At 29.8% G+C, this 26,963-nt stretch overlaps 3 protein-coding genes across 5 annotated transcripts; 1 reads left to right on the top strand and 2 right to left on the bottom strand.

Moving 5' to 3' along the window:
- Positions 1-211: 211 nt before the first annotated feature.
- PAP (purple acid phosphatase) lies at positions 212-3,640 on the bottom strand. 2 transcript variants are annotated; one of them, NM_001248618.1, is given in 7 exon segments: positions 312-525; positions 649-716; positions 836-964; positions 1,357-1,484; positions 1,859-1,966; positions 2,401-2,557; positions 3,446-3,640. In NM_001248618.1, coding segments are annotated over 7 exon segments (999 nt in total).
- Positions 3,641-4,813: 1,173 nt separating this feature from the next.
- On the bottom strand, positions 4,814-7,422 carry LOC100788186 (geranylgeranyl pyrophosphate synthase-related protein, chloroplastic-like). 2 transcript variants are annotated; one of them, XM_041017621.1, is made up of 3 exons: positions 7,183-7,422; positions 6,454-7,075; positions 4,814-5,636 (listed from the first exon to the last, which is right to left on the bottom strand). In XM_041017621.1, exons 2-3 carry the CDS (start codon positions 6,814-6,816, stop codon positions 4,971-4,973), a joined length of 1,029 nt encoding a protein of 342 aa, XP_040873555.1. In that variant the 5' UTR covers positions 6,817-7,075; positions 7,183-7,422; the 3' UTR covers positions 4,814-4,970.
- An 8,677-nt stretch (positions 7,423-16,099) lies between these two features.
- Positions 16,100-20,114, top strand: LOC100787655 (purple acid phosphatase 8). Its single transcript, XM_003531085.5, has 7 exons — positions 16,100-16,511; positions 17,805-17,940; positions 18,187-18,294; positions 18,409-18,536; positions 19,120-19,248; positions 19,348-19,415; positions 19,517-20,114. Exons 1-7 carry the CDS (start codon positions 16,341-16,343, stop codon positions 19,728-19,730), a joined length of 954 nt encoding a protein of 317 aa, XP_003531133.1. The 5' UTR covers positions 16,100-16,340; the 3' UTR covers positions 19,731-20,114.
- Positions 20,115-26,963: the final 6,849 nt, after the last annotated feature.

Below are 26,963 nucleotides of genomic sequence, written 5' to 3'. Positions count from 1 at the left end.
AGATTGTTTATCTTAATTTTAGGACTTTTACAATTTCACATAAATTTAAATATTTTATATGATTATTTAATTTAATTCTGCTGATGCTAATACTTATATAAATAACTTCATATTATCTATTCTAATGAATAAAAAAAAATAAACAGCACTACTTAAATTAAACAACTCATTTAAGTTCGCAGTTGAAAATGCTCTGATGACTAAATTAAAATTCTAAAAACTTTAATTTATTTCAAGGCTTTATTTTTAATTTAATATTCAGCCAATGAGATGTGAACATATGTTTTTATATTGTTTAACTAGTAAACTTATTACATGTCACAGGAGTCAAACTTGCAGGTGTTCCATTTGTGGATGGCATTGCCGAAGACATCAAAGAAAGAAATTCGAAGCTGAGTTTGAGAAATATGCACAGACATGAAGCCTTGGCCGTCGTAGTAAAACTTCATCTCATCTCCTTCGCTCTGTTTCGTGTCACCTCTCCATGCCTTCGATCCACCACCACTTGTCAAAAATTGAACTGAACTGCATTTCACATATGCACAGACATCGTTCAAGTTTTGGATATCAAAGATGCAAAATGCATATGTGCATGCGTGGCATTTATTGTTTCTTGGTTTCAGACATATAAATGGACAAGTTGTTCACCTGTCAAGGCTACTTATATGTTCCAAGCAGTGATCGTGTCCGTTTATGTACAAATCAACATTATTTGCCTGCAAATTTGTTTAAACGTTTGAAATAAAACCTCAGGCCATTAATTTGGAACTCATAAGTATTTTTTGTTCACAATTTTATTTTATTTAACAAGACATTAATTAGCTAAGTGGGATACCTTAAGAAGTGGGAGAAAATGTATTAAAAGTTCTTGGGTGTCTCCATGATGCCCAATGCTTTTGATTGTATGATGGCCAATCACTACCTTCCAGGTTGCTGTTGATTGTCTTAGTGCCAAATCCACGTCCTTATAAAAGCAATGCCAATTGTCAAATATAAATAAAATGATTTTCCAAACGAGAATGCTTAATTAAAACGATATAGTATTAGGTTTATTTAAGTTTGTTATGGAAATTATACCTGGCAATTCCAAATGTCAAGTATATGTCTTTATGCCTTTAAATAAAATTAAATAATAAAACTATTTTTAATCACGATCTAATATATATTTTGCCACTTTCATTTTCTTGTGAAGAAATAAGTTCCCATTCGACCGAAAAATATATATCTAGAATTATCTACATCTTCATGATAAGAAAGGATATCAAATATACGAGGGCTTATCTTTCTTCACATTTAAATATTTTGTTATGAAATTATATATACTAATTATTACTTTTGAATTCATAATAAAATTACCTTGAGAAGGTTAGAAATATAACGCTTCCTGGGTAGTATGCCTCTCCAATCGTAGTTATGGCCTTTATCCTCAATGAAGTATTTATCAACAAAAGGAGTTGTGTCTACAAAAAAGAAGTCTACATTTTCTGCCACCAAATAAAGCAAAAGTATATCAATAAAAACGAATATATCAAAATACAAATCTGTATTAGGTAATTGAAATTCTAATAACGTCCTAATCTCTTTGAAAAATGAATAACAATTTTTCTTCTGATAGATGATGGAAAAACATGAATTTTTTTTATAAATATCCATCTTTTTTCTTATCAATTTCTTTGTTTTTTATGAATCACTTATCACATATAATTTTTTTTATCTCTCTTTTTGTTTTATATGTCTTTAACTCCATTTCACTCTGAGATGCACGTTAATCAGACATTTTAAAAAATATTAGTATTATAAAATTACCATTTAAAGGATTTGATTTATTTATTTTCATTTAATTAATTATCTCATTTACCTGAATTGAGGGTATATGATCTGAAGCACACCCATCTATTGTCTCTGTATCTAAGGACATGGCTTATTTGTGCCTTGGCATTTCCCCTGTAGTCATGATTTCCCAAAACTTCACAAAACCAAGAGTTAAAAAAAAAAGTATCAGTTATATTTTTTTGCTGAAATAAATTTTTAGTTCATGTAATTTAAAATCTTCTTTTTCTTCATCCTTGTTAAAAAAATTAATTTTAATTCTTTGAAATTATGTTTGTTTTGTTTTTAACTATTTTTTTACTATTCAAAATGCTATCTAAAACCAGTTTAATGACATAAAATGCAAACATAATTTACAATGTCTGAAACCAACATTTATTTTGCAAATGACAAAAAACAAAAAAAAAAACAATTAAATTATAATGACTAAAAAAAGTATTTAAACCTTATATTTTTAATTAATTTCAAGAAACAGATATCTATGATTTTGTTTTAAATTTTGTTTTATTCTTTTGCTTCCATCATAATCTCTATAATTATAAAGTCCTACTTAAAATCAATGCTGCTTACCGTTGTACCACTTCTTCTGCAAGCTAGGTGCCGTGTAGATTTTGGTGAATGATTCTTCGAAGGATGGATCAAACACTCCGGTTAATCCATTGTCGTAGAAGTTATCCCCCGTTGAGATCACAAAATCAACGTCCAATTTCTCTCCTATTACACCCATCTACATGCAAAATGTTAAAAATGTAATTGAGCTGTATATAAAATATTTCTTCGAATTCACGAAACAAAACCTAATCAAATGACTTTTGTGTTCTTTGAAGGCAATCAAAATATACAATTTTTTCCCCCAAGCTTAAAATATCAGCAGCAGCATCTAATATTTTATATCTTTTCTCAGAATAGTGGAATTCAAGAACAATAGCCAGATTTCTATTTTCCATACTGTCTCTTAATAATATATAAATTAATTGTCTAATTGAGTTTAAAATTTAATAATTTTTTTTTAAAACTGTTAAATATTTGTATTAATAATAATAATTTTTATTCATAGAATAAGGACAGTGTGTCGGTGGTGTTTGCAGCTTTATGAAGTGAAAGTCCTTGACTATCTGCACAAATTAGATTATCTCCTCCTGTTTCTCCAGCTCCAACAGGAAAAACATTTGAGGAAAGAGAATAAAACAGATAGATCTAGAATTCTAGATCATGCACGCAGTGTGTCTGTTTGTGTATATATATATATATATATATATATATATATATATATATATATATATATATATGCACGCAGTGTGTCTGTTTGTGTATATATATATATATATATATATATATATATAATCATGTATTGACATTGATAATTAAAAATAAAACAAATTAGCAATTACAAAATCATTTGAAAAATTATGTAGAAAAATCTTTTATTGTTAAATATGTAATAATTTATATTGGTTTGTTTACACTAAAAAATAAATATATACAATTGTCTTGTAACCGTATTCAAATTAAAAATGGAGTATATAAATGTTTTAACATGGACTCATATTGGAATGGTAGGAGAAGTGAGAAGAAGGAGAAATGAAAATTAAGTTGATGTTAGATTGTTAATTACCTGAAAAGCGACAAGAGATTGGTTATAAGCACCTTTTCTACCCCAGTCTCCAACCACCAAGAAGCTTAGAGACCCATCAGCTTTGGGCGCATGTTGGAGACTCTCAAGCTTTGCTTTCGAAGAAGAAACAAAACAACAAAATGCTAGAAAGATCGCAACGATGGTACAACTGGGTTTGCTTCTCTGAGTGCCCATGCTTACGCTCTAGCGAGTAGAAACGATGGCTGAGGCATAAGCTTTTCTTAATGTTTGAGTGATGATATGATAAACGTGTCTGAATGAAGAGACAGACAAACAATTATTAAGAAGAAAAAGAAAAAGGAATGGACAAAATTGCAGCAGCAATCCGGGTGAAAGAACGAAAATACCCTTCACCCTTTCCTGTAAAAAATATACATCCTCCTTTAAGAACTAAAACAGTAATTAAGTTTATATTTATAATTTATATTGTTATTATTACTCAGACATCAACTAGTGACAAATTAGAACTTTGTGGTCACTGTAACTCTCCATCGGTCCATCTACTCAACTTCTGAATGGGCCATGATGATGGACGGAAACAGTTGAAGCTTGGCCCACTAAGAGTCCATCTTTTATTTATAGTAGACCTCACACTATAAAGGGAAACTTTCGGCAGCAAGTGGTGTCCAATGCTGTTGCCTGCCTGTTCAGAAAGGGAATCTCCATATGAAATGAAGAGGGTTCCCCACAAAAAGGAAACTCACAACCACCATTGTTGGGGTTTGGATTTTTCAGCATGCTCTCTTTTGCTTCGCCATTGTCATGGCTGTTACTTCCTGCACCTCCAAGTTGCTTTCTACATCCTTTCTGGAGTGTTTTTATTTTTCCTTCTGGATTGATCATTCCAGAAGTCAAAAAAGGAGTGCATTCTGGATTGACCATTCCATAAGCCATAAAGGAGGTGCAGGAAGCAATAGTCCATTGTCATTTGGCAAGTTTGCATGTTACAAACGTTTCACAAGGAGGAACCCAATTTTAAGGACCAAACAGTCAAATGCTTTGTGGCCATTGGTTCACAATAGGCCCAATATGTAAGTTAAAAAAAATACCAAAAATATGCTATACACCAAAAAAATACCAAAAACAAACTTAACATCTGCTATTTCCCATTGAGAAATCCATTCTTCCTACCACAATTATTTTTTTATGAGAAAATGTAACTCGAACTTTGTGTATTAAGAAATGAATAAACCCCATTTCATTTGATTGATGAAATGAAATGGAGTTTAAAAAGTCATATAAAAAAATCATAATATTTAATTAGATATGCCTCTTTTTTTATGGGTCCATGCTTCAGAACTTCCTCATCTCTGTAAATGGTCAAGATATCCAACACAAAAAGAACGGTAAAGTCTAAATGCTGAGGATGATTCATTTGATTGTATAGAATTGCAGTACCGTTTTCTAAACTGTGTAAGTTCTCTATGCAATGCAATGATCGATTATCAAGTAGTCAGTCGATCAATCAAAGAACTATAAATATATAAATATCAAGAACCACCCGTTATCCACTGGCATCATCAACACTGAAACTTCTATCAAAAGCATAATCCACAAAACTGTAGAGAGGAAAGACCCGTTCCCCATGCTTCTCAAATCCATCCAATTCTTCTTTAGCCTTTGCTCTGAGCTCTTCAGCTTTTTCTATTGCCTTTTCAACTCCATAAACCTCTGCATAACTCTTACCCTTGTTTTTCCTGTCACCATCTCCCTCAACTTTCAATCTCTCTTCTATAATATCATCCACAACTGCATACAATACCCCAACAGCTCTCCCATACCTCCTCAGTCTCTCTATCTCATCATCTTCAGCTCCAGCCAAGAATCCTCCACACACTGCAGAAGACTCCCCCATTTCACCAAACTTTTTTTCTTGTATAAATCCAACTGCATTGGGTCCTCCTTCAAGGTCCAGGAACTGCCCTGCAGCCATTCCAGTGGATCCTACAGAGCGGGCTATCTCGGCAATCACACGAAGGAGGTGCGACTCAGGCACAAGGTCTGATGGAGTTTGTGAAACAATGTGTCGAAATCCAAGGGGAAAGAGTGCATCGCCCGCAAGAATTGCCATGTCAACACCATAGATGGTATGGTTTGAAGGCTGACCACGGCGTGAGGGGGAGTCATCCATGCAGGGAAGATCATCGTGTATCAATGAAGCTGCATGAACCTGATTTCAACAGAAATATAACATTAATAATATGCCTACAACCATGTATGTTTAAAATACTCAAACACATTCAGTTTATTGTCATTATTTTTTAGTGAAGTAAATATCATTATTTCATAAGCCTATTTTGTATCTCATCAGGAGTTCAAAACATACCGATCCAGAGAATCTATTTTGTTAAAGAACAATGTAAATTGCAAATGAAGGTATTATTAAAACTAAGGATTCTTAACAGTTCCTCTAAAGGTCAACGTAGGTACCGTATGATGCAAATACAGGTAGCTGAAGATGGAAACCAAAACACTTACATGAACAACACAACACTCCTACAACTAAACACACATTTAATGTTATTTTAAAAATAAAAAGAAGAGGGAATCAGGATCAGGTTTATTTGACTGATACAGTCCAGTAGCTCTATGATAAAAAGAAAATTGTGACAATGATAAACCAATCTCTCTCAAATGTCTCAGGTCTTAACATCAATAATCAAAATAAATAAATAAAAAATTACAATACAATCAAAACTGTTAGGATATAAGGAGAAGGAAGAGTTAGTTAATATAGTTAGACTACTAATGAGTTTAGTTAGTTTGTTAGAGGGGTTTATTAGATATAAATAGAGGAAGAAGGATACGAGAGAGGGGGATCTTATCAGTTGTAGATTGAGCTTTAGCTCTTTGTGAAAGGAGAAATCCTTTGTGAAGGGGAAACCCTTGGAGGAGAGTTTTCTCTCCTATTTTCTGTTATTTTCTTACTCATTTCAATTCTTGGTTCCTAGCAAAAACACAATAAGAGGGTACAGAAAGAAGAATACCATTTCAAGGGCACAGGCAGTGGGAAAGGCGGCAAGGCGGCTGCCACCAAAGAGTTCACAGGCAGAGATGCACATAACAGGTGGGGCTCGCTTGGCACCTTTGGCAAGGACTGAATACCTCATAGCTTCATATATCTGCGGAGGAAACTGAACCGGGATAGCTTCGTCCAGCTTCTGATTGATCTGCACCATTAGGTTGGCCCAGTATGTCTTCAAATCAAAGCCAGCAGCTTTTGATCTAGTGGAAACCGAAGAAGGAGAAGACGCGGCAGTAGAGCAGCGAACTCGAAACTTCAAGTTTGTGGGCTTTGGGAGGCGGCAGATGTGAGAAGAGGGCAATGTTGCAAAAGCAAAAGGAGCCATCCTCAACTACTCTATAATATGGAAAAAGGATACATAAAACATGAATTCAATGTTATCCCTAGTAAGTAGTAACCTTAATATCCATTCCATCAAGCAACTGGTGGGCATGAAATTTTCATAAACACAAAGCATTGGTTCATTCTAATTTAAGACAAACAAACACACGGAGTAAAGCACATCAATTAACATGCAAAGCAACTCAAAGAACAAAGTCCGAATCATCAACACTTTCCAATTTCAACCTCATAGAATCTGCAATCTTCAAGGTCAATATTTATATGATTAGCCAAATATAGTTAAACACCAACCACCCAAAATACTAAATTGCACAAAATAAAAAAAAAATCTTAAAAAAAAAAAGATTACCAGTAATTAAATCGCAAGAGTGAAGGTGTGATTCAGATCTGGCAACTGGGGGAAGAGAGAGATGAAGTTGGATGAGAGTGATTTGGGAGGTGGTTGCGATAGATAAGGTTATGGTATTGTATAGTGTTGGCCGAATGCGGGTTTTCAAAGTGATAGCTGATAAGGAGGGTTTACTATTGGTTCTTCAATGCTTCTTCCATCTCGATGAACTTGGATTGGTTTGGACTTTGGAGGGCATACTTTTTTCTAGCTTCATTATTAGTATTTTTTTTAAATGGGTATCTTAGTTTATGAATTTCATAGGATAAATGTTTCATTTTATATAATTAAACTTTGTAATAAATAAATGATGTTTTAAATATAAACTATATGGTAATTAAAATTTATAATCAAGGATTTGAATATATTAGTTATATTTCTAAATTTATAATAAATCATTTAAATCTTAATATAAGGTTATTTTTAATTATTGATAATTTTTTTAAAATATTTTTAATCACGATCTAATACATATTTTGCTACTTTCATTTTCTTGTGAAGAAATAAGTTCCCATTCGACAAATAAATATATATATGGAATTATCTACATCTATATATATGATAAAAGTGGATATCAAATATACGAGGGCTTATCTTTCTTCACATTTAAATGTTTGTTATGAAATTATATATACTAATTATTTTTTTTAATTCATAATAAAATTACCTTGAGAAGGTTAGAAATGTAACGCTTCGTGGGTAGTATGCCTCTACAATCGTAGCTATGGACTTTATTCTCAATGAAGTATTTATCAACAAAAGGAGTTGTGTCTACCAAAAGGAAGTCTACATTTTCTGCCACCAAATAAAGCAAAAGTATATCAATAGAAACGGATATGTCAAAATACAAAACTGTATTAGGTAATTGAAATTCTAATAGATGACTGAAAATTACGAAAATGAATAATAATTTTTCTTCAGACAGATGACTGAAAAATACGAAAAAAAATTATAAATATTCATCCTTTTTCTTATCAATTTCTTTGTTCTTTATCAATCACTTATCACATATATAATTTTTTTATCTCTCTTTTTTTATATATATATCTTTAACACCATTCCACTTTGAGATGGACGTTAATCAGAAATTTAAAAAAACATTAATATTATAAAATTTCCATTTGAAGGATTTGATTTATTTATTTACTTTCATTTAAGGGGTTTGATAATTAATTACCTCATTTATCTGAATTGACGGTATATGATCTGAAACACACGCATCTATTGTCTCTGTATCTAAGGACAGGGCTTATTTGTGCCTTGGCATTTTCCCTGTAGTCATGATTTCCCAAAACTTCACAAAACCAAGAGTTTAAAAAAATACAATGAATTATATTTTTTGCTTAAATAATTTTTTAATTCATGTAATTTAAAGTCTTCTTTTTCTTACTTTAATTTCATCCTTGTAAAAAAATAATTTTAGTCCTTTTAAATTATATTTGTTTTATTTTTTAATTATTTATAATGAGATCACGATGAAATAATAGAATCTGTGTACAATTATGTGCCATTAGTATCCCGTATTATTAGCATGTGATCATGTAAATCATTTTGTTTAGTCTAGATGTAATCTTGAGAGAGTTTTATTTGGAGAGTAAATCTGTATAGCTGAATTTTATGAGATTTTGTTGTAATTCTCTTATATATATTTATGTCTTAGCAAAATATCAAATACAAAATAAAATTATTTTGTTATAGAATCCTTTACGATATCAGAGTCAACAGGTTTTGTTTGAAATTTAGTGATAATTAGTCATCATGAAGAGGAGGGTCTTAAGAATGAGTCTCATAAGCAAGAAGAACATAAAATTGTGAAGAAGACTTCATCACCGTATGAATTGAATTCCAACGACAACCCGGGAATTGGACGACGAAAAGGAAGAACAGAGCGTGCAAATGTTGTGCATAGTGGTGGAACAAGTGCAAACACCAGGATCTCAGAAGGAGATAGTTCAGGTTTGATTGGGCTTACTATCAAGCAGTGGCAGACGCTAGTAGAATTATTAAATGCTCAGAAAACAAACTCTAATGACAAGATGACAAGTGAACATGATATCAATATATGGACAATTGACATGGGGGCTTCTAACCACATGACTGTAAACCTGAATCATATGGATGAACTATGAGATATTCAAAGTTGTCTAGTTGGACTTCCTAATGGACAACATACAACAACGATTAAAGAAGGAAGTGTGGTGCGAGATGGAGGCTTAAAACTTACTAATGTTCTCTATGTGCCTAAATTGAATTTCAATTTGATATCTATTTCACAAATGATGGAAGAATTGAAATGTGTTGTTCAATTCACTAATAAGTTATGTGTTGTTCAGGATCGTATTTCGAGGACATTGATTGGAGCACGTGAACAGAGGGATGTGCTTTATTTCTTCAAAGGAGTTTGAAATGTGAAAGCTTACAAAACTGATGGTTTGCATTCCATGGACTTGTGACACAAACGGTTGGGACATCCTTCCTTGAAGATCACCCAGTTAATTCCTGAGGTTAGAAAACACAAAGATAGCAATGTAGTCAATAAAACACGTGAAGTATGTTTTAGAGCCAAACATACTAAAGAGAAGTTTTCTTTGAGTGAACATAAAGCCAGTAATGCATTTGAATTAATTCATTGTGATTTATGGGGACCATATAAAACTCCTTCTACTTGTGGTGCTTTTTATTTTTTGACAATAATTGATGATTATTCATGTGTTGTATGGGTATACCTATTAGCTGATAAACGAGAAGTATCGACAATGCTTCACAATTTTTTTGCTCTGCTTAAGAGGCGTTTTCATAAACAAGTCAAAATATTCAAAAGTGATAATGGGACAAAATTCACATGCATGAAAAGATATTTTCTTGATTGTGGAATAATTTTTCAGACATTTTGCACCGGAACACCCCAACAAAATGAGAGAGTGGAATGAAAACATAAACATATTTTGAATGTGGCTCGAGCACTGCAATTTCAAGGTAATCTTCCTATTAAGTTCTGGGGGGAATGTATTTTAACTGTAGCATATTTGATCAATCGAACTCCTTCCACTATTTTGAATGGAAAAACTCCATATGAGATGCTACATGGGCAGCAACCTGCATATGAACATTTGAGAATATTTGGTTCCTTATGTTACACCCATAATCAAAGAAGGAATGATGATAAATTTGCAAGTAGGAGTAAGAAATGCGTGTTTATTGGCTACCCATATGGCAAGAAAGGGTGGAAGTTGTTGGCTTAGAAACAAAAGAGATTTTTGTCTCTCTAGATGTTGAATTCATTAAGATCAAGTATCCTTTTTCTATTGATGTTACTACCAGAAAAGATGTTCCTCCTAAAAATTGGAGCTGCGAAGAAATTGTTGATGATGTGACTGATGGTGTAGAAGAAATGAATCACAAATGAGGTATTGAAGAAAGTGGTGATATGACAATGGATGATAGATGGGGTGAGCCAGATGCGGGGTTCGATGAACACGGTGTTACTCTACCAAATATGGACACACAAGATACATTGTTTCCATTTATATCACCAACCAAGCCATTATTGGGTAGAGGACATAGAACCAAACAACCTTCAACTCGATCACAAGATTATGTGACAAATACCACCAAAAGATTGAGCCCATCCAACTGTTCACCCTCTCCAAAGGCAGACTCAGGTGCACCCTATCCTATAACTGATTATGTGAATTATGACAATTTTTATCTTGCACATCGTGTTTTCTTGCATTCATTTCATAGGAAAAGGAGTCTGTCACTTATACTAACACAGTGAAAGACAGTCAGTGGAGAGATGCAATGAAAAGTGAGATATATGCACTTGAGACCAATGGAACTTAGACAGTCACACAATTGCCTCCAGGAAAGAAACCACTTGGCTGCAAGTGGGTGTACAAAATAAAGCATAAATTTGATGGAAGTGTAGAACGGTTCAAAGCACAGTTAGTAATTCTTGGCAATCATCAAAAGGAGGGGATCGATTACACAAAGACTTTTGCACTCATTGTAAAAATGGTAACGGTAAGCACAATGTTAGCCGTAGCAACCACAAGAGCTTGGGAATTACATCAGATGAATGTGCACAATGCATTTTTACCCGAGGACCTTGAGGAAGTTGTGTACATGAAGCCACCTCTTGGCTTTCTTCCTCAACAATATGGCATGGTGTGTAAACTTAACAAGTCCTTATATGGACTCAAACAAGCACCTCATTGTTGGTTTGCCAAGTTATCTGCTGCACTAAAACATTACGGATTTCAGCAATCTCTTTCTGATTATTCTCTTTTCGTCTTGCAAAAACCAGGGGTACATATTATAGTGTTGGTGTATGTTGATGACCTAATCATTTCGGGTGATAATCATGAAGCTATCATCGAATTTAAAGCCTACTTACACAATTTCTTTCACATGAAAGACTTGGGGATCCTCAAATATTTCTTAGGTGTTAAAGTGGCGCGCTCTTCCGCGGATATCTTTCTTTGTCAACGCAAATATGCTTTGGACATTATAGCCAAAACTGGACTTTTGGGAGCTAAGCCATCAAATGTGCCAATTGAACAAAATCATCGTTTGACACTTGCAGCAGACTTGCCTTTTCCTCATCTTGATCAGTATAGGCGGTTAGTAGGTCGTCTCATTTACCTCTATTTTATCAGACCTGAGCTTTTATATTGTGTGCATGTGTTGTCTCAATTTATGTAGGCGCCTAAAGAGGCTCATTGGGAGACTACTCGCCGTGTTGTTCGATACCTGAAAAGAAATCCAGGACAGGGTGTTTTGTTGCATAAGGATTGTGACCTGCAACTATCTGGTTGGTGTGACTCTGATTGGGCTGAATGTCCTTTAACTTGTAGGTCCCTTACCTGATGGTTTGTTCTACTTGGATCTTCTTCAATTTCATGAAAAATTAAGAAACAACAAACAATATCTCGCTCATGTGCTGAGGCTGAGTATCAATCCATGGCAGTTGTAACAGGAGAATTGAAATGGCTAAAAGGTCTTCTCCATAGTCTTGGTATCTCTCATTCTCAACCTATGTGACAGTCAAGCAACACTTCATATTGTCAAGAACCCAATTTTTCATGAGCACACCAAGTACATCGAAGTGGACTGTCACTTCATTTGCGGCGAGTATCTCACTGGCAATATTACACCTACTTATATTCCTACACATACACAATTAGCTGACATTTTTACTAAGTCTTTTGGTCCCACTCAGTTCACCTCTTTGATGTGCAAGTTAGAGATATGTAATTTACATGCTTCAACTTAAGGGGGTAATGAGATCATGATGAGATAACTAAATCTGTGTGCAATTATGTGTAATTAGTATCCCGTAGTATTAGTTTGTGATTATGTAAATCAATTTGTTTAGTCTAAACGTAATCTTATGATTTTATTTTTAGAGAATCAATCTGTATAGCTGAATCTTAAGAGTTTTATTTATGCCTTAACAAAACATGAAATACAGGATAAAGTTATGCTTTAATTTAAAATGTTATCTAAACTGGTTTAATAAAAAAAAACATAATTCATAAGTACTAAAATCACCAAAATTTATTTTGCAATGAAAAAAAAAATTATAATTAAATTATGATAACTAAAAAAAGTATTTAAACCTTATATTTTTAATCAATTTTAAGAAAGAGACATCTATGATTTTGTTTTAAATTTTCTTTTATTCTTTTGCTTCCATCATAATCTTTACAATTATAAAGTCCCACTTAAAATTAATGTTGCTTACCGTTGTACCATTTCTTCTGCAAGCTAGGTGCCGTGTAGATTTTGGTGAATGATTCTTCAAAGGATGGATCATACACTCCGGTTAATCCATTGTCGTAGAAGTTATCCCCCGTTGAGATCACAAAATCAATGTCCAATTTCTCTCCTATTACACCCATTTACATGCAAAATGTTAAAAATGTAATTGAGCTGTATATAAAATATTTCTTCGAATTCACGAAACAAAACCTGATCAACAGCAGCATCTAATATTTCATATCTTTTCTCAGAATAGTGGAATTCAAGAATTATAGCCAGATTTCTATTTCTATACTGTCTTAATAATAGATATATTAATTGTCTAATTGAGTTTAAAATTTAATAAAGTTTTTTTTAAACTGTTGAATATGATTAAAAATTGTTTAAGTATAATCAAAATTATAGTATATTTGGATATATTAATAATAATTTTTATTCATAGAATAAGGACAGTGTGTCAGTGGTGTTTGCAGCTTTATGCAGTGAATGGCCTTGACTATCTGCACAAATTAGATTATCTCCTCCTGTTTCTCCAACTCTCCAACGCGAAAAAGTGAAAAACAAAATAGGAAAGAGGATAAAACATAGGATATATAATCATGTAACCAAAAATATATATATATATATATATATATATATATATATATATATATATATATATATATATATATATATATATAATCATGTATTGATATTGATAATTAAAAATAAAATTAATTAGCAATTACAAAATCATTTGAAAAATCACGTAGAATTATATTTTATTGTTAATTATTTAATAACTTATATTGGTTTTTTTTACTCAAAATAAATATACACAATTGTCTTGTAACCGTATTCAAAATAAATATTGATATTTTTTTAAATATTATAATTTAATTTAAAAATAAAAATAAAAATGTTAGATTGATAGGAATAAGTAGTTAAGACAATTTAAATACATAAACAACATAAAAAAGTAAGTTTAACACATTTGAATACCTAGAATTTAAACTTGAGTTAAAATAATTTTGCACCGATTGGTTCATGCGTTCATTGATTAAAAAAAAAGAGTAAGTTTAGAAAGTTGAAAGATATTTTTTTAACTAATTACTAAAATACTATATGAAATGTATTCTAATCTATAAGATATGAATTTATAACATATGGTGACTGATAATTTTGCAAAACTTGGAATTAACCACGACTTTGGTGTGGACCTGTACGACATTCCTCCTGCTATTCTTTCCATGGATTTGTTAGCTGACAACTCCAATGTTGTTTCTATTAGCTAGTTGTTTGTTTTTCGGGCTTTAGCCCCTTGTATCCAGCAGAAAATAATACTGTAACAATTAATTAATATGTAAGTTATACCATTTTATTAGGTTTTTATAATTTAAAATTTTCTAATCGAATACTTACGATTTTAAAAAATTTATTAAATATTATTATATATTATTTTTTATGAATTTAATTAAAACATACTAATACTATGATAGTTTTTATGCCCCCAATCAACCATAAATGAACACACTTAAAAATCATTAATTTTTAAAATAATTACTTTAAAAATCATATATATAATGTGTTTTATGTTAACTATAAGAATGAAAATGTTTAGATTAACCGTTTATCAAAGTTTCACTCTTTTTTATACATATAACATGCAAATAATATAATTTTTATCCAGTGTTAAATTTTTCTGTGAGTGTATATATTTTTATACTATCAATCAATTAAAAATTATTCAAAATATAACTTTTATAATAATTATTATAAAAGTCAATATATACCAAATGCTTGTACTAAAATAGAATAAAAATTACAAATTAGTTAAAATTATTCTTTTATATATGATAATTTTTTTTATCTATATTTTATATGCACATTTCCTATAGTATAACCCACAAATCTCTCTTTCGTCCCCTTTGCCAATCCTCAAAGTGAGTCCTTTTAACTATTCTGTATTAAGTATTTTAGAACCCTAAGTGTACGTGAAGGGTGTATGAGCAGTAGGTGTTGAAATCATTTGGTGAGAGCATTGTGCAGGTTAAATATCAAAGTGTCGGATGATTAATTCCTCGACCCAAACTAGTATTGGTCAACATAATGGGCTGCCCTTAAGCAATTTATTTGCATATTGGATTGTTCACAATTAGTTTATGTTGACTTGGAACAATATTAATTAATTCAGTAGGTGTAGAACTACAACAATTTCAAAAAATTAAAATTAAAGGACTATAAATGCTTAGTAAAAACATAAACTAAAAAGAGATTCAAAACCCAGAACCATAACGCAAATAATTAAGATGATGAGCAGCATAAAGTGGAAGTTGTAATCATGAAATCGTTGTTTAGATAAGAATAGATGCTTCATAAATTAAACAAACAGATAAAGCCACATGCCACCTTCGAGTTCGGAACTTCAAATAGCATAGGCCAAAAAGGAATCGTTGTTGCCAAGAAAGAACAACGCTACTTCTTTTGGTTAAAAATAATAATTAATTAATTCGTCATATCATCTAAAAAGTATACTTTATCCATCAATATCAATAATTGATGCTCATCTTTACGTGAAGGGAACATTTCAAGAAATCAGTAACTGTTAACCCGTGTATACGCATTTTATTAGAGCATTTTGAACATGTTCTTGAATTCAAAAAAATTTATTTATCATATCTATTATTATTTTTGTTAAATAATTTTTTACATTCAAGGTTGGATTCTAGGAAAAGAATTCTTAAAAAAATTCTTCTTTTTTTTAAAACATAATGTTTTTTTAATATTGTCTCTCTCTAACTATTTTTGTGGGTACAAATCCCAAATTGAGTTCTACACAAACAAAAAATAACATAAACTTTTTCATCTCATGTGGCATGAGACTCACAAAAAGTAATCCAAAAATCTAAAATAAATTCATCTACTAAAAATATTGTTAGTAACAAAAATTAAAAATAATCAAATAACTAATTTTCTTAAAAAAGATTTTGCTGTTTAATCAACTACGATTATGTATCTCAAAACTTGATTTTATATTATAATAATAATAATGCATGAATCATGATGTTCATTTCTACAATAAGATAAGAACAGAACTCTCTTAAAATTAAATTAAAAACATATGTAGCAATGATCTGATTAGATTTCTCATTTACAAATGGACCCCATGGCGCATGCGTATGTTGTTTTTCTGATCTTCTCCAGTTATACACATGTCACATGATTTGCGTTTATAACACACCACTCAGTTAGTGATGTTTGAAAATACCCTCCTAGACATAATTATACATAAAGTTGTCGCCACTTGCTATACTAATCAATCAAAATCCACACACAAAGCTTTCTTTTTTCTCCATCAAATTCTCTGACCTCAACATATGGGGCTGCAGCTTGTTTTCATTGGTACCATAGCCCTGTGTTTGGTTGTTTCCTCGGCAGTGCTTGAGCGGTTTGAACAAGCACTTAAACAAGATGGGTCACTTAGCTTCTTGGTCATTGGAGATTGGGGAAGAAAAGGAGCTTACAACCAATCCAAAGTTGCATTCCAGGTAAATTACATTTTATTTTATCAACAAATATTACGGTTAGTTGTTAATTTTTTTTGTTATTGGGAAGATTTGAAGAACCTAATAACTCCTCATGAAATTACACGTCAACCAACGCATATACTAGTGTATGAGTGTTGTGCGCTTAATATTGCTGATCAGCAACAACGATAGTATTTGTATTCTTATTAATTCACTACATTTCTGTCTTCACAACTTTCTGCTCCTATTTCTGGCATGGTGTGCTTACACCATTGGAGTGTATAAGTAACAATCATTTTCCATGCCTGTGTATGCAAATGCAATCTTAATAATTTACAGTGAATTTATCATTGAAAGACACAAAGTGGTCACTGCATGTGTACAGATTCCTTACAATCTTTTTATCCATTAATTAATTAATACAGCAATGAGACTCCAAAAACAATAATTATGATATATTAGGCCAATCATGCACGCGCTAGTAGTTTAGTTCTTATTTAGACCGAAACATCTGGGTCGGTATTATATATCTCATTGATTATTTTACGAAAATGATTTTTGGCATGACGCTGTGAGAGAAGGAAAAAAAAATATTGTAAGTAATACGATAGGATATAATAGAAAGAGAAAAAAATGGTTAATGTTAATAAACTTGATAAAATTGTAGATTGTCCAAATATTTTAACCTATTGCTTTATTAGTGTGTTGTATAACCTATTACTTTATTAGTGTGTTGAAAAAGCAAGTACATACATTATTATTTAATCATAAATATATATATATATATATATATATATATATATATATATATATATATAAATTTTATTAATTTTTATAATAATTATTTATAATTTTATAATTTTTTTTATAGAATACTATTAAATTCTTGAGTGATGTCATTTGTTACGAATTGTGTCATTGTGATATGAAGCAATTGCCCACGAAAATTGATGTGTAATGCTGACATTTAAAAAAAAAACGTTGACTAATAAGTTAAAAAAAATTAAGAAATTTTAACTGAAAATACAGTCGTGTGATTTTGATGAAAAACCATTCGTAATAAATAGCTAGCGTTTATCTAAATTTATATATAAATAATTGTTTTTGTAACCAATTTTTATTAAATTTTGATAGGTTTTTTTTTTTTTTACCAATTTGACCAATATTTTGAGCAACCAATTTTAAGAATTGTTTGGACCAACAATCCAATCCAATCCAATTCTATGTCTGCTAGCAAACTATGGTGAATTCCTCATGTGTCTTTTTGCCTCAGTTCAATAATTTATTCTACAAAAAATGATTTTTTTTTTCTAGATGGGAGTTATTGGACAACAATTGGACATCGATTTTGTGATTTCCACCGGCGACAATTTTTATGACAGTGGCTTGACAGGCATAGATGATCCAGACTTTGATACTGCTTCTAGCTTGCAAAAGCAATGGTACAGTGGTAAGAGTTCTATTTCATAATTCTAAATTTCAATCTGTGAAAGCCTGAAAGGAATGCTTAATAGTGCATGTTTAAATTTTAGTTGGAAGAACTTATTTCATTTTATGCATTAGAATTGTAATTGTGTATTGAAATTTGCAAAAATATTTTTCAAACCACAAACATAGCCTTATATTTTTAAGTAAATGTGGATAGAAATGAGATTAATGTCTTATTTTTTTATTTTAATATTTTTGATTTTTGCAGTTTTGGGAAACCACGACTATAGGGGTAATGTTGAGGCACAGCTGAGTCCTGTCCTCACAAATCTTGACAAGAGATGGCTTTGCCTGAGATCTTTTATTGTAAATGCAGGTGAAAAGCAACCTCTTTTGTTTTTTCTTCTTCTTAATTTCAATTTATATAAGGCTTAAAATATTAAATCCAAGTAACATGAAGTCAAGTGCCTTTTTACATTCTTTGTTTCAGAAGTTGCAGAGTTTTTCTTTGTAGATACTACTCCGTTTGTGGACAAATACTTCATAGAACCTAAGGACCATGTTTATGATTGGAGTGGCATATTGCCCCGGAAACAATACATTTCCAACCTACTCAAGGTTAGCTATCATTTCTCGAAATAGTAATGATGATGTGATGTACGTAAGAGCTTAAGAGTAATCGAATCCAAACTCCAGTGCAAGGGTGTGATCTTGGCACGGTGGTGCAATGAGAAAGTTAGGAGTGAATTTCTGTCAAAATCATCTTTAAATGTGTGTTTTTATTTTTGAAGTGTGTGTGAGTAAAACTATCCTAATTCATGAAGTGGAGATCCTTTTATAGTTTCATCTGCATTAGACCTAACCTCTTGGGTCTTGTCTCATGTGTGTTTTATCCGTGAAGTTATTCCTTAGACCTTCCTCCTAATGAGTTGACTGATCATAGCCTATATATACCATAACGGTAATGCAAATGAAATTTGAAAAGAGAAAAAAAAAGAAGGCAATCGATCTTTTTTTTATTATGTAATTAATGATAAGCAAAAATAAACAATATATATAAAATAAAATGTAAATTCATACAAAGAAAAAATCGTATATATGAATCATTTGTACGTTGTATATATATCCGTTAACTTTTACATCTATATATATATTCCATGTTAATTAAATTGGTTAATCATTGTACACTTAACTAAAATAGGATGTGGATTTAGCTTTACAACAATCAAATGCAAAATGGAAGATTGTGGTGGGTCACCATACAATTAGAAGTGCCGGCGTGCACGGTAATACGGATGAGCTTGTAAAGCAGCTTCTCCCAATTCTTGAGGTAACTTTTGTATTTTTCTTTCCTGAGCAGCAGGGAATATTTTAAGGTTATATATGCTAGCTTCCACAAACTGTTACTTAAGTTTCTATTGATTTCCAGGCAAACAACATTGATCTTTACATAAATGGACACGATCACTGCCTACAACACATAAGCAGTTTTGACAGGTTTGTTTATTTTCAAGAGTATGTATATGCTTAGTTACATATATATGTAGTGAAAATTAGAGTAATATCTAACCATTAAATTATATGTACTTGAATTTCAGTGCAATTCAATTTTTGACTTGCGGGGGAGGGTCAAAGGCGTGGAGGGGTGTTGTGAACTGGTGGAAGCCAGAAGAGATGAAGTTCTACTACGATGGCCAAGGAGTCATGTCTGTGAAGGTCACTGAAACTGAAATTGACATAGTATTCTATGATGTCTATGGCCATGTTCTACACAAATGGAACACATCCAAACAGCTTCACGCAAGTTGGTGAACAAGTTCAAGATCGAATCCAAGGCATTTAATTATGAAACAAGAAAAGAAAGAAAAAATAAATCTCGGGGACAAGAAACAAAAGTGCATACAAGATAGGAAAAAACAATTGAGCCCTATCATCTCCCCATCTGGTTTGGCTTCATATTTTACACTATGCAATTGACTAAAATCTGTTGTATAATAGTATCTACGGAAAAAATTCTCTCCATTTCTTTCATTTTTATGATTTTGAAAAAATAAATAATGATATTTTCTATTTAATATGTATTATGTCGATCTATTTTATTTATTTCTCCAAAACTTTAGTAATGAAAAAATGGAGAGGCCGGAAAGAAATGGACAGCATCTACTTTCTGTAATAAACAGATAATGTTCAATTCAATGGGATTTTATATACATGATATCATTATAATGTCAGAGTATTAAAGTATAACGAAAAGTTAATGTTCTTTAGAACGTTTATAAAATTAACTGGTGATTAAATTGGTAAAAGTATTAATTGATGATTTAATAATTTAATATTTATTCAATTGGTAATGATTAAATAACTTTTTTAATGTGATACAATATATTAAATAAAAATTTAATATAAAATTATAAGATTAAGTTATGTAAAATTTAAAATTAACATCAATTAATCAAAATTTTAGTTGATAAAAAAATAATAATAAATAGTTAATTAATAGCCAACTATAAGTACATCTATACTTAACAAAAAAATCATAAGCACATCTCATATTATTGATTTTAAAAAAACTTTTTTAGGATTAAAAAATTAAAGATTTATTTGCACTTATGATTCTTCATGTAATTATCTAATTTTAGTCTCCTAAATTTTAATTTATCAGTTGAGTCTTTCATGTAAAAAAAAAGAGTCTAATTTTAGCCCAATTTCAATTGTGACGTACCAATTGGATTCCCTTGTATATCATAATGTGATTTTAATCCCTAAATATATATTTATATTATTTCATGTATATTAATAAGAGTTAAGTTGGTTTGCAATAATTTCATATATTATTTCATATGTAAGTCTAAAACTGTTTAGTGTGATTTGAGATCAACGTGGATTATATGAGTTATGTCATGTTCATCTCAAACAACATTAATCAACACTTGACCATGAGAATTAAACGGGTAAGAAAATTGTAATATAAAAATTAAAATAAGATATTTTTAAATTATAAGCACCAAAAGGATTAAAACAAAAAATTGCTGCAACTACATGAACCTAAAAAAAAAACAATTAAAGCATTATAAAATTTTGATCAGTATTCAAGCATTAGAATTTAAACATGTACTTGTGCATCCACAAGTTGTATATATGCATTAGTGTTAAAATTAATTTTTGTACTTTTTTAAAAATATTTTTAAAAAAATAATATTTATAGTTCATTATTTCACTTATTACATTGTAATATTTCAACCGCTGGTAAGATTGACCCATAAAAAATCCAACAATTGTATACTTGCATTTATTCACCTCATGACATGATCTTTCTAATATTAATTAATTATTTTTCATTCACCTTTTTTAAGCGATTATTTATTTACCTTAATTACCTGATCTTTCTACTATTGATGAGACTACTAATTAATTGCTTCATAATTCAATCATTCTCTTTGTTTTTATGGTATATAAGTCAAACCTTGACCACAGTAGTTGCTCGTGAAGTTTTGCACCCTGGCAATTTCTTCGACACACAAGAAAATGACATTTGAGCAAATAGGATTTTATGTAACTTTCTCATAAGTTTAAATCGCTAAATCTGTTCTACAAATTAACAATAATAACCATTCAACGACAATCAAAAGTGTGAAATGATTAAAGAATAGAGTGAAATGCATGTATCTTTTCAAAGTTCTTTGGTCATTAGGCTCGCAATTGTAAGTCTAAGATCACTCAACCACACTTGTTGGAGTCTTTTTCTTGGTTTAGCTAATTAGATAAGGACACAAAGCTTACTTACAAGGTTTCAAAATAAGGATTTGACCACGAGTGATTATTTAAAATTTCATTGGCAGCAATAATTAATGTTTTGTATAATAATTTGAACGACAAACAAGAGTTAGAGTGTGTTTTGACTTCTTAGAAGAAAGGTTTCTAGCCTCTTATCATGTTTCTTTAGACGAAAACAAGGTTTGATAAGAAAGAGAATAATAACCACAAACGAGATGGATTATTGTATCCTTCATTACTTCCATCAGTTCCGTGCATGACTAACTTTCTAGAAGCATACTATATCTATTTATATATAAAAAGCAGCGGTTAGCTATATTCTTTCTGAGATTTTCTTTTGAATATTTTATATTTTTTTCTCTCATTGGTTAAAATTTAATGAAAATTATCAATTTTGATAAGTTTTGTTTCTCAATTAATATTTTTCTTTCTTTAATTTATTAAAAAATTGATGATTTTTCAATAAATTTTAACCCATCACAAAAAAAAATCAAAAATAAAGAATTAGAACAAGTGTTATTAACACTTTTAAGTCTTTTATTGAAGAGATCAGTATGTTTTGTAGCTATAAATGGTACTTCTAGCCATTATCAGTGAAGTTTATTTGTTAACATTTGCATGTTTCTGTTGCCAAAATTTCCTTTTATTGTACCAATAATAAATCTGACATAGTTGATAAATAATTAGTCCCATAAATATATTAACAGATATTTGATTTCAAACTGTGCGTATTTTAAAAAAAAAATGACGGGAAAAAGTTATATCTACTTCCATGATCTTTCCAACTTGAAAGGAAATAGTTTTTGACTCTCAATCAAATCAAAAGACGTACACCCTTAATACATACCAAAAAGAAAATTCCATTTATTGTTGAATTTATACTGATGAGTTTTTATAATAATTTATCAAATAGACCTAGATTACGTAACACCTTACTTCACAAGTTATTCTAAATTAATAGTCTGTGATGCTAATGATATATATAAGATAGTAACCTGATTTACTAATTTATTTGAAGCACCTCTCTTCCGTTAGTTAAAGGTTTTAAAATTGCCACCCTTAGCCTGCACCTACTTAATTTGTGGCTCTTGGTAAATTCGAAGGCTATTTCATTTTAATATGATTGGTTAAACTAATTAATAAAAGAGATAAGGTAATGGTTTGGGGATGAATTTAAAAGGAAACAACGAGAGCAAATAGAAAAGAGATAGAAATGGAGTGTGTTTAGTAGATAGGAATTAATTAAGTAGGTAGAAAAATAAAAAGTGAGTTTCACATTTTGTTTTTCTGTAAAAAAGAAAGAATGGAAATGAACACTGAAAGGCCGGAAGCATCACTTTTAACATTTTGTGATGGTTATTTTGCAGTGCTATCCGAAGATGATATTTAATTAGTAAGAGAAATATTTTATATTTAATGTTTCATCGTACTTTGAATAAGATTGTCTAAAAAAAAAGAGTTATGAAAAACTAAAAAGAATAGGTAGAAAAAATAAAAAGTGAGTCTCACATTTTTATTTTTATTTTTAAAAAATGAATGAATATGAATAGTGAAAGGCTCACTTTTTAATATTTTATGATGATTATTTAGCAGTGGTGCCAGAAGATGATCGATATTTAATTAGTGGTGGTTTTAGATGATTATTGGTGTTTTCTTAGAAGGATGTTTACTGGTGGTTTAAAAAAATCCTAAACACGTATATAATTGATTCTCAAAAACAGTAATTGATTTTCACAATCACAATGGATATAGTGTTTGTTGAAGAAAATTGATTAACAACAAAAAAAATATTTTTCTCTGTTTCTTATAATTATTTTTTCATTATAGATTTCTATTAAACCAACTATTCTTATTTTAACTCATTCTATTCCTATCTTCTCAATAATAAGTTTAATAAATAATTTTGATTTTTTTAAAAGACTCATCTTAAAATTTGTATTGGACTTATAGATGTGGGGCAAGAGAAACAAATGAGCACAGATAGATAACATTTAATTATTACAAGCTTCCAAGGTAACTTGCAATGGTAGCCTAGTTCTCGTCTCGGTTCATGTTTGGTTGTTAGCCTGGCAATGGCATTTTTTTTCTTTGAAAATTGGAGAAGATCAAAGCATATATACTATATAATGAGCATTGGTTTAGGACAACGATACTTGAACCAATTACGTACGTGTTTTGAGAAGACTACTTTATACATTTTTTTCTTCTTTTGATAGTACTATTTTTGTTTCATACGTTATTGTTGTTTACAATTTTGATTCTGCCTTTTCTCTTTTAATATTTTATTAAGTTTCATTATGCGCTTGATGAAAAGGAAACAACACACTTTTTGGCACTTTCCGTAAAAAAATATAGCTAAATTTATCTATCTTTTTATCAACAAGGTTTTTCCATATATTCAGTTCGAGAAATTTAAAGAACAATAAATATTAGAGTGCAACACTTGTTCCAATATATCTTGGTAGTGAGTTGAGTTCAACCCTAGAACCTGGGGTACCCCTAATATATACTATTTTGCAAATGATAGCTTCAAATGATGGATGTGCCTATTTTAATATTGACTGAACTCTTTCGAAGGGTGAGTGATGGAATAATAATGCATATGAACCATAATAGAGATAATTTAATTGAAGAGATGAGTGTGGCTTCCTTGCATGCAAAGCACATAACACGAAAGGTGTGTCATTCACTATGTACAGTATACAACACTATATATTCCTCTAGCATAAGGGTCACCATCATCTCCATTGTCATCCATTCGCCCTTCTCCCTCCCTTGCCCCTTTGGACACTTTCTGAGTCCCCATACCTAATTTAGGTTCAGCACTTCACATTCATTCCTTATGAATATTACTGAAACACAAAATCTTAGTTCGCAAAAGAAAAGTTCATTGTCTCTACTGGAAAAAAAAATTTGCGGGTAGTTGAAAATTGTTAAATTACCTAATTAAGTTATATTATTTAATAAAATTATCTATTATAGTAATTTTTTTAAAGAATCCATTATAGTAACTAATAAATGTAAAATGAATTTAATGTTTATATATTATCAATCAATCACAAATTATCATTTAAATTACTTTAAGATAATTATTTAAAAAGTTCACAAACCTATTATATATAATGAGTTATGATTATATTAGCATGTAATGTATAACTATTTTTCTTATGTAAAATGTTAAAAATAGACATATTTAGATGATATTTTTATATAAATTTTAAAATATTTTATTGATGAAATTAGTTTTAGAGATTATTTATAATTTTTTGTATTTTGTATTTATAGATTAATTGTTTTAATGATATTTTTAGTTTTAATTTCTATTTTTATATTGTGTATATTATATTATTAATCTTGTCCCGTCTTAAAATATTTCGAATCAATTTTAAAATAAAATAAAAATAACATAAACTTAAGTAAACGTGATATTTTTATTATGTTGATTAGTGTAATATAATATTCCATCTGAACTCAAATATAAAGAAAATTAACTAATGTTTATGCAATGTCATTTGGGACAATAAGAACAAATTATTGGATAATGCTATTCATAGATCAGTTTATACACTAAAGTTTATATTTAAGAGACATAATGAAAGAGAAAAGTGTCAGTTAAAATGAATAATGCAATGAAAAAAAATATAAAAATAATTGTTGAGGATGTATTGTTACTCTAAATTATTTTTGCTTGAAATAATGAAATGTGAAGCAACCCAAGGAAAGTGGACAACAGAGAGGCGAGGGGGTGTTCTTTTGTGAAATATAATAAACTAGAAATGTTCGTCAGAATTTGATACAACGTATAATTTATTTCGAAAATTTAATAATTTATAGTATCTTTTTAAATTATTGGCGAAATAGTACTGGAAGGTCATATTATATTCCCACATGAGAAAAAGATTTATTTAGAAAAAAAATTATATTTGTCCCATCTTTTGGGACTGAACATTAAATTATCACGGGAAAAAGTCAATCTTATTTTTTTTAACAACTTTCAGTAGAGTTCATTATCCTTACAAGAAAAACACAAATTCACTACGGAAAATATAAAAAAATATTATTAATAGATTGGTATATTAAAGAAATATTTCTAAATTTAACTAAATAAAAAATTAAATTTTAATAAGTAATTAAAATATATCATAAATAAACACAATTTACAAATATTTAAAAATATGAAATATGCGTGACTAATTTAAAAATAAATAAATCTCAAAATAAAAAAAAATGACTAATTTATGAGATTATTTAAAACCTATGACAAAAAGGAGGCTTAAAAATTTTATGCAAGTGTATTTCATATTATAAATTTAATAAAATAGCTAAAGTGTATAGTATCTTCAAAAAAAAAAAAAAAACTAAAGTGTATAGCACAATAGAAGAATACTAAAATTGTAGCGTGAATGAAGTAAGCTTATAACATATAAGACTGTAAAATCTCAATTTAATATATAAAATTTCAATTTTAAAAAATAGAGTAATAGGAACTGTAAAAAAAACACAATGTTTTACTACTTTTTTTTTCCTTCTTTAAATTATGAATGACAAGTTATAATAATAACAACAAATATGGTGGCAAATAGGGTCCAGAGAGACGCCGGCACAAAACTGATTGGGCCCTATTAGTATTTTATTATTCTTATAATTTTTTTTAAGGCAATTCTTATAATTCTTTTAAAATATGAATTAAAAAATTATAATTCTTTTAAAATACTAAAAAAGAATCGAGTAGAGGTGTGCGTGTTGATGTCACCAAATAGATATTATTAAAAATAAAGTATGTGACTTTGAAATAGTATCTATGCATTCATTCTATACGCTGGCGTGGAAAATATTTTTTAATAGACGTGGTGTTTCAGTTTCTAAAATACTAATTCAGTTTCTTCTTATATATTAATTTTAACGATTTCATTTTTAAAATTAATTTCTTAATTTAGTCTCTAAATCTAATGTTATCAAACTTGAAGTGACCATAATCTCAGTTGAAATTATATGTCACGATTGAATGGACTAATAAAATAACATATAAACATAAACTCAAATGTGCAATAAATATAATAATAAAACTTAAATGAGTATATAGTTGTGATGTAATAATTAAGAATAAATAATATATATTAATAAAGTAAATTTTTTATTAGATATTATATTTTAATTAAAATTTAGTATGTATAATAAGTTTTTTAAATTTTATAAGAATTATTTTAAAAATATATATACAAATAACAATTTCTATTTAATTTACAATATACGCTTCTCATACACTTCCTG

The sequence above is a fragment of the Glycine max genome, chromosome 8 (assembly GCF_000004515.6).
Source record: "Glycine max cultivar Williams 82 chromosome 8, Glycine_max_v4.0, whole genome shotgun sequence".
NCBI lineage: Eukaryota > Viridiplantae > Streptophyta > Magnoliopsida > Fabales > Fabaceae > Glycine > Glycine max.
Note: the sequence above shows the minus strand (reverse complement) of the source record. Positions and strands in the feature narration are given on the sequence as shown.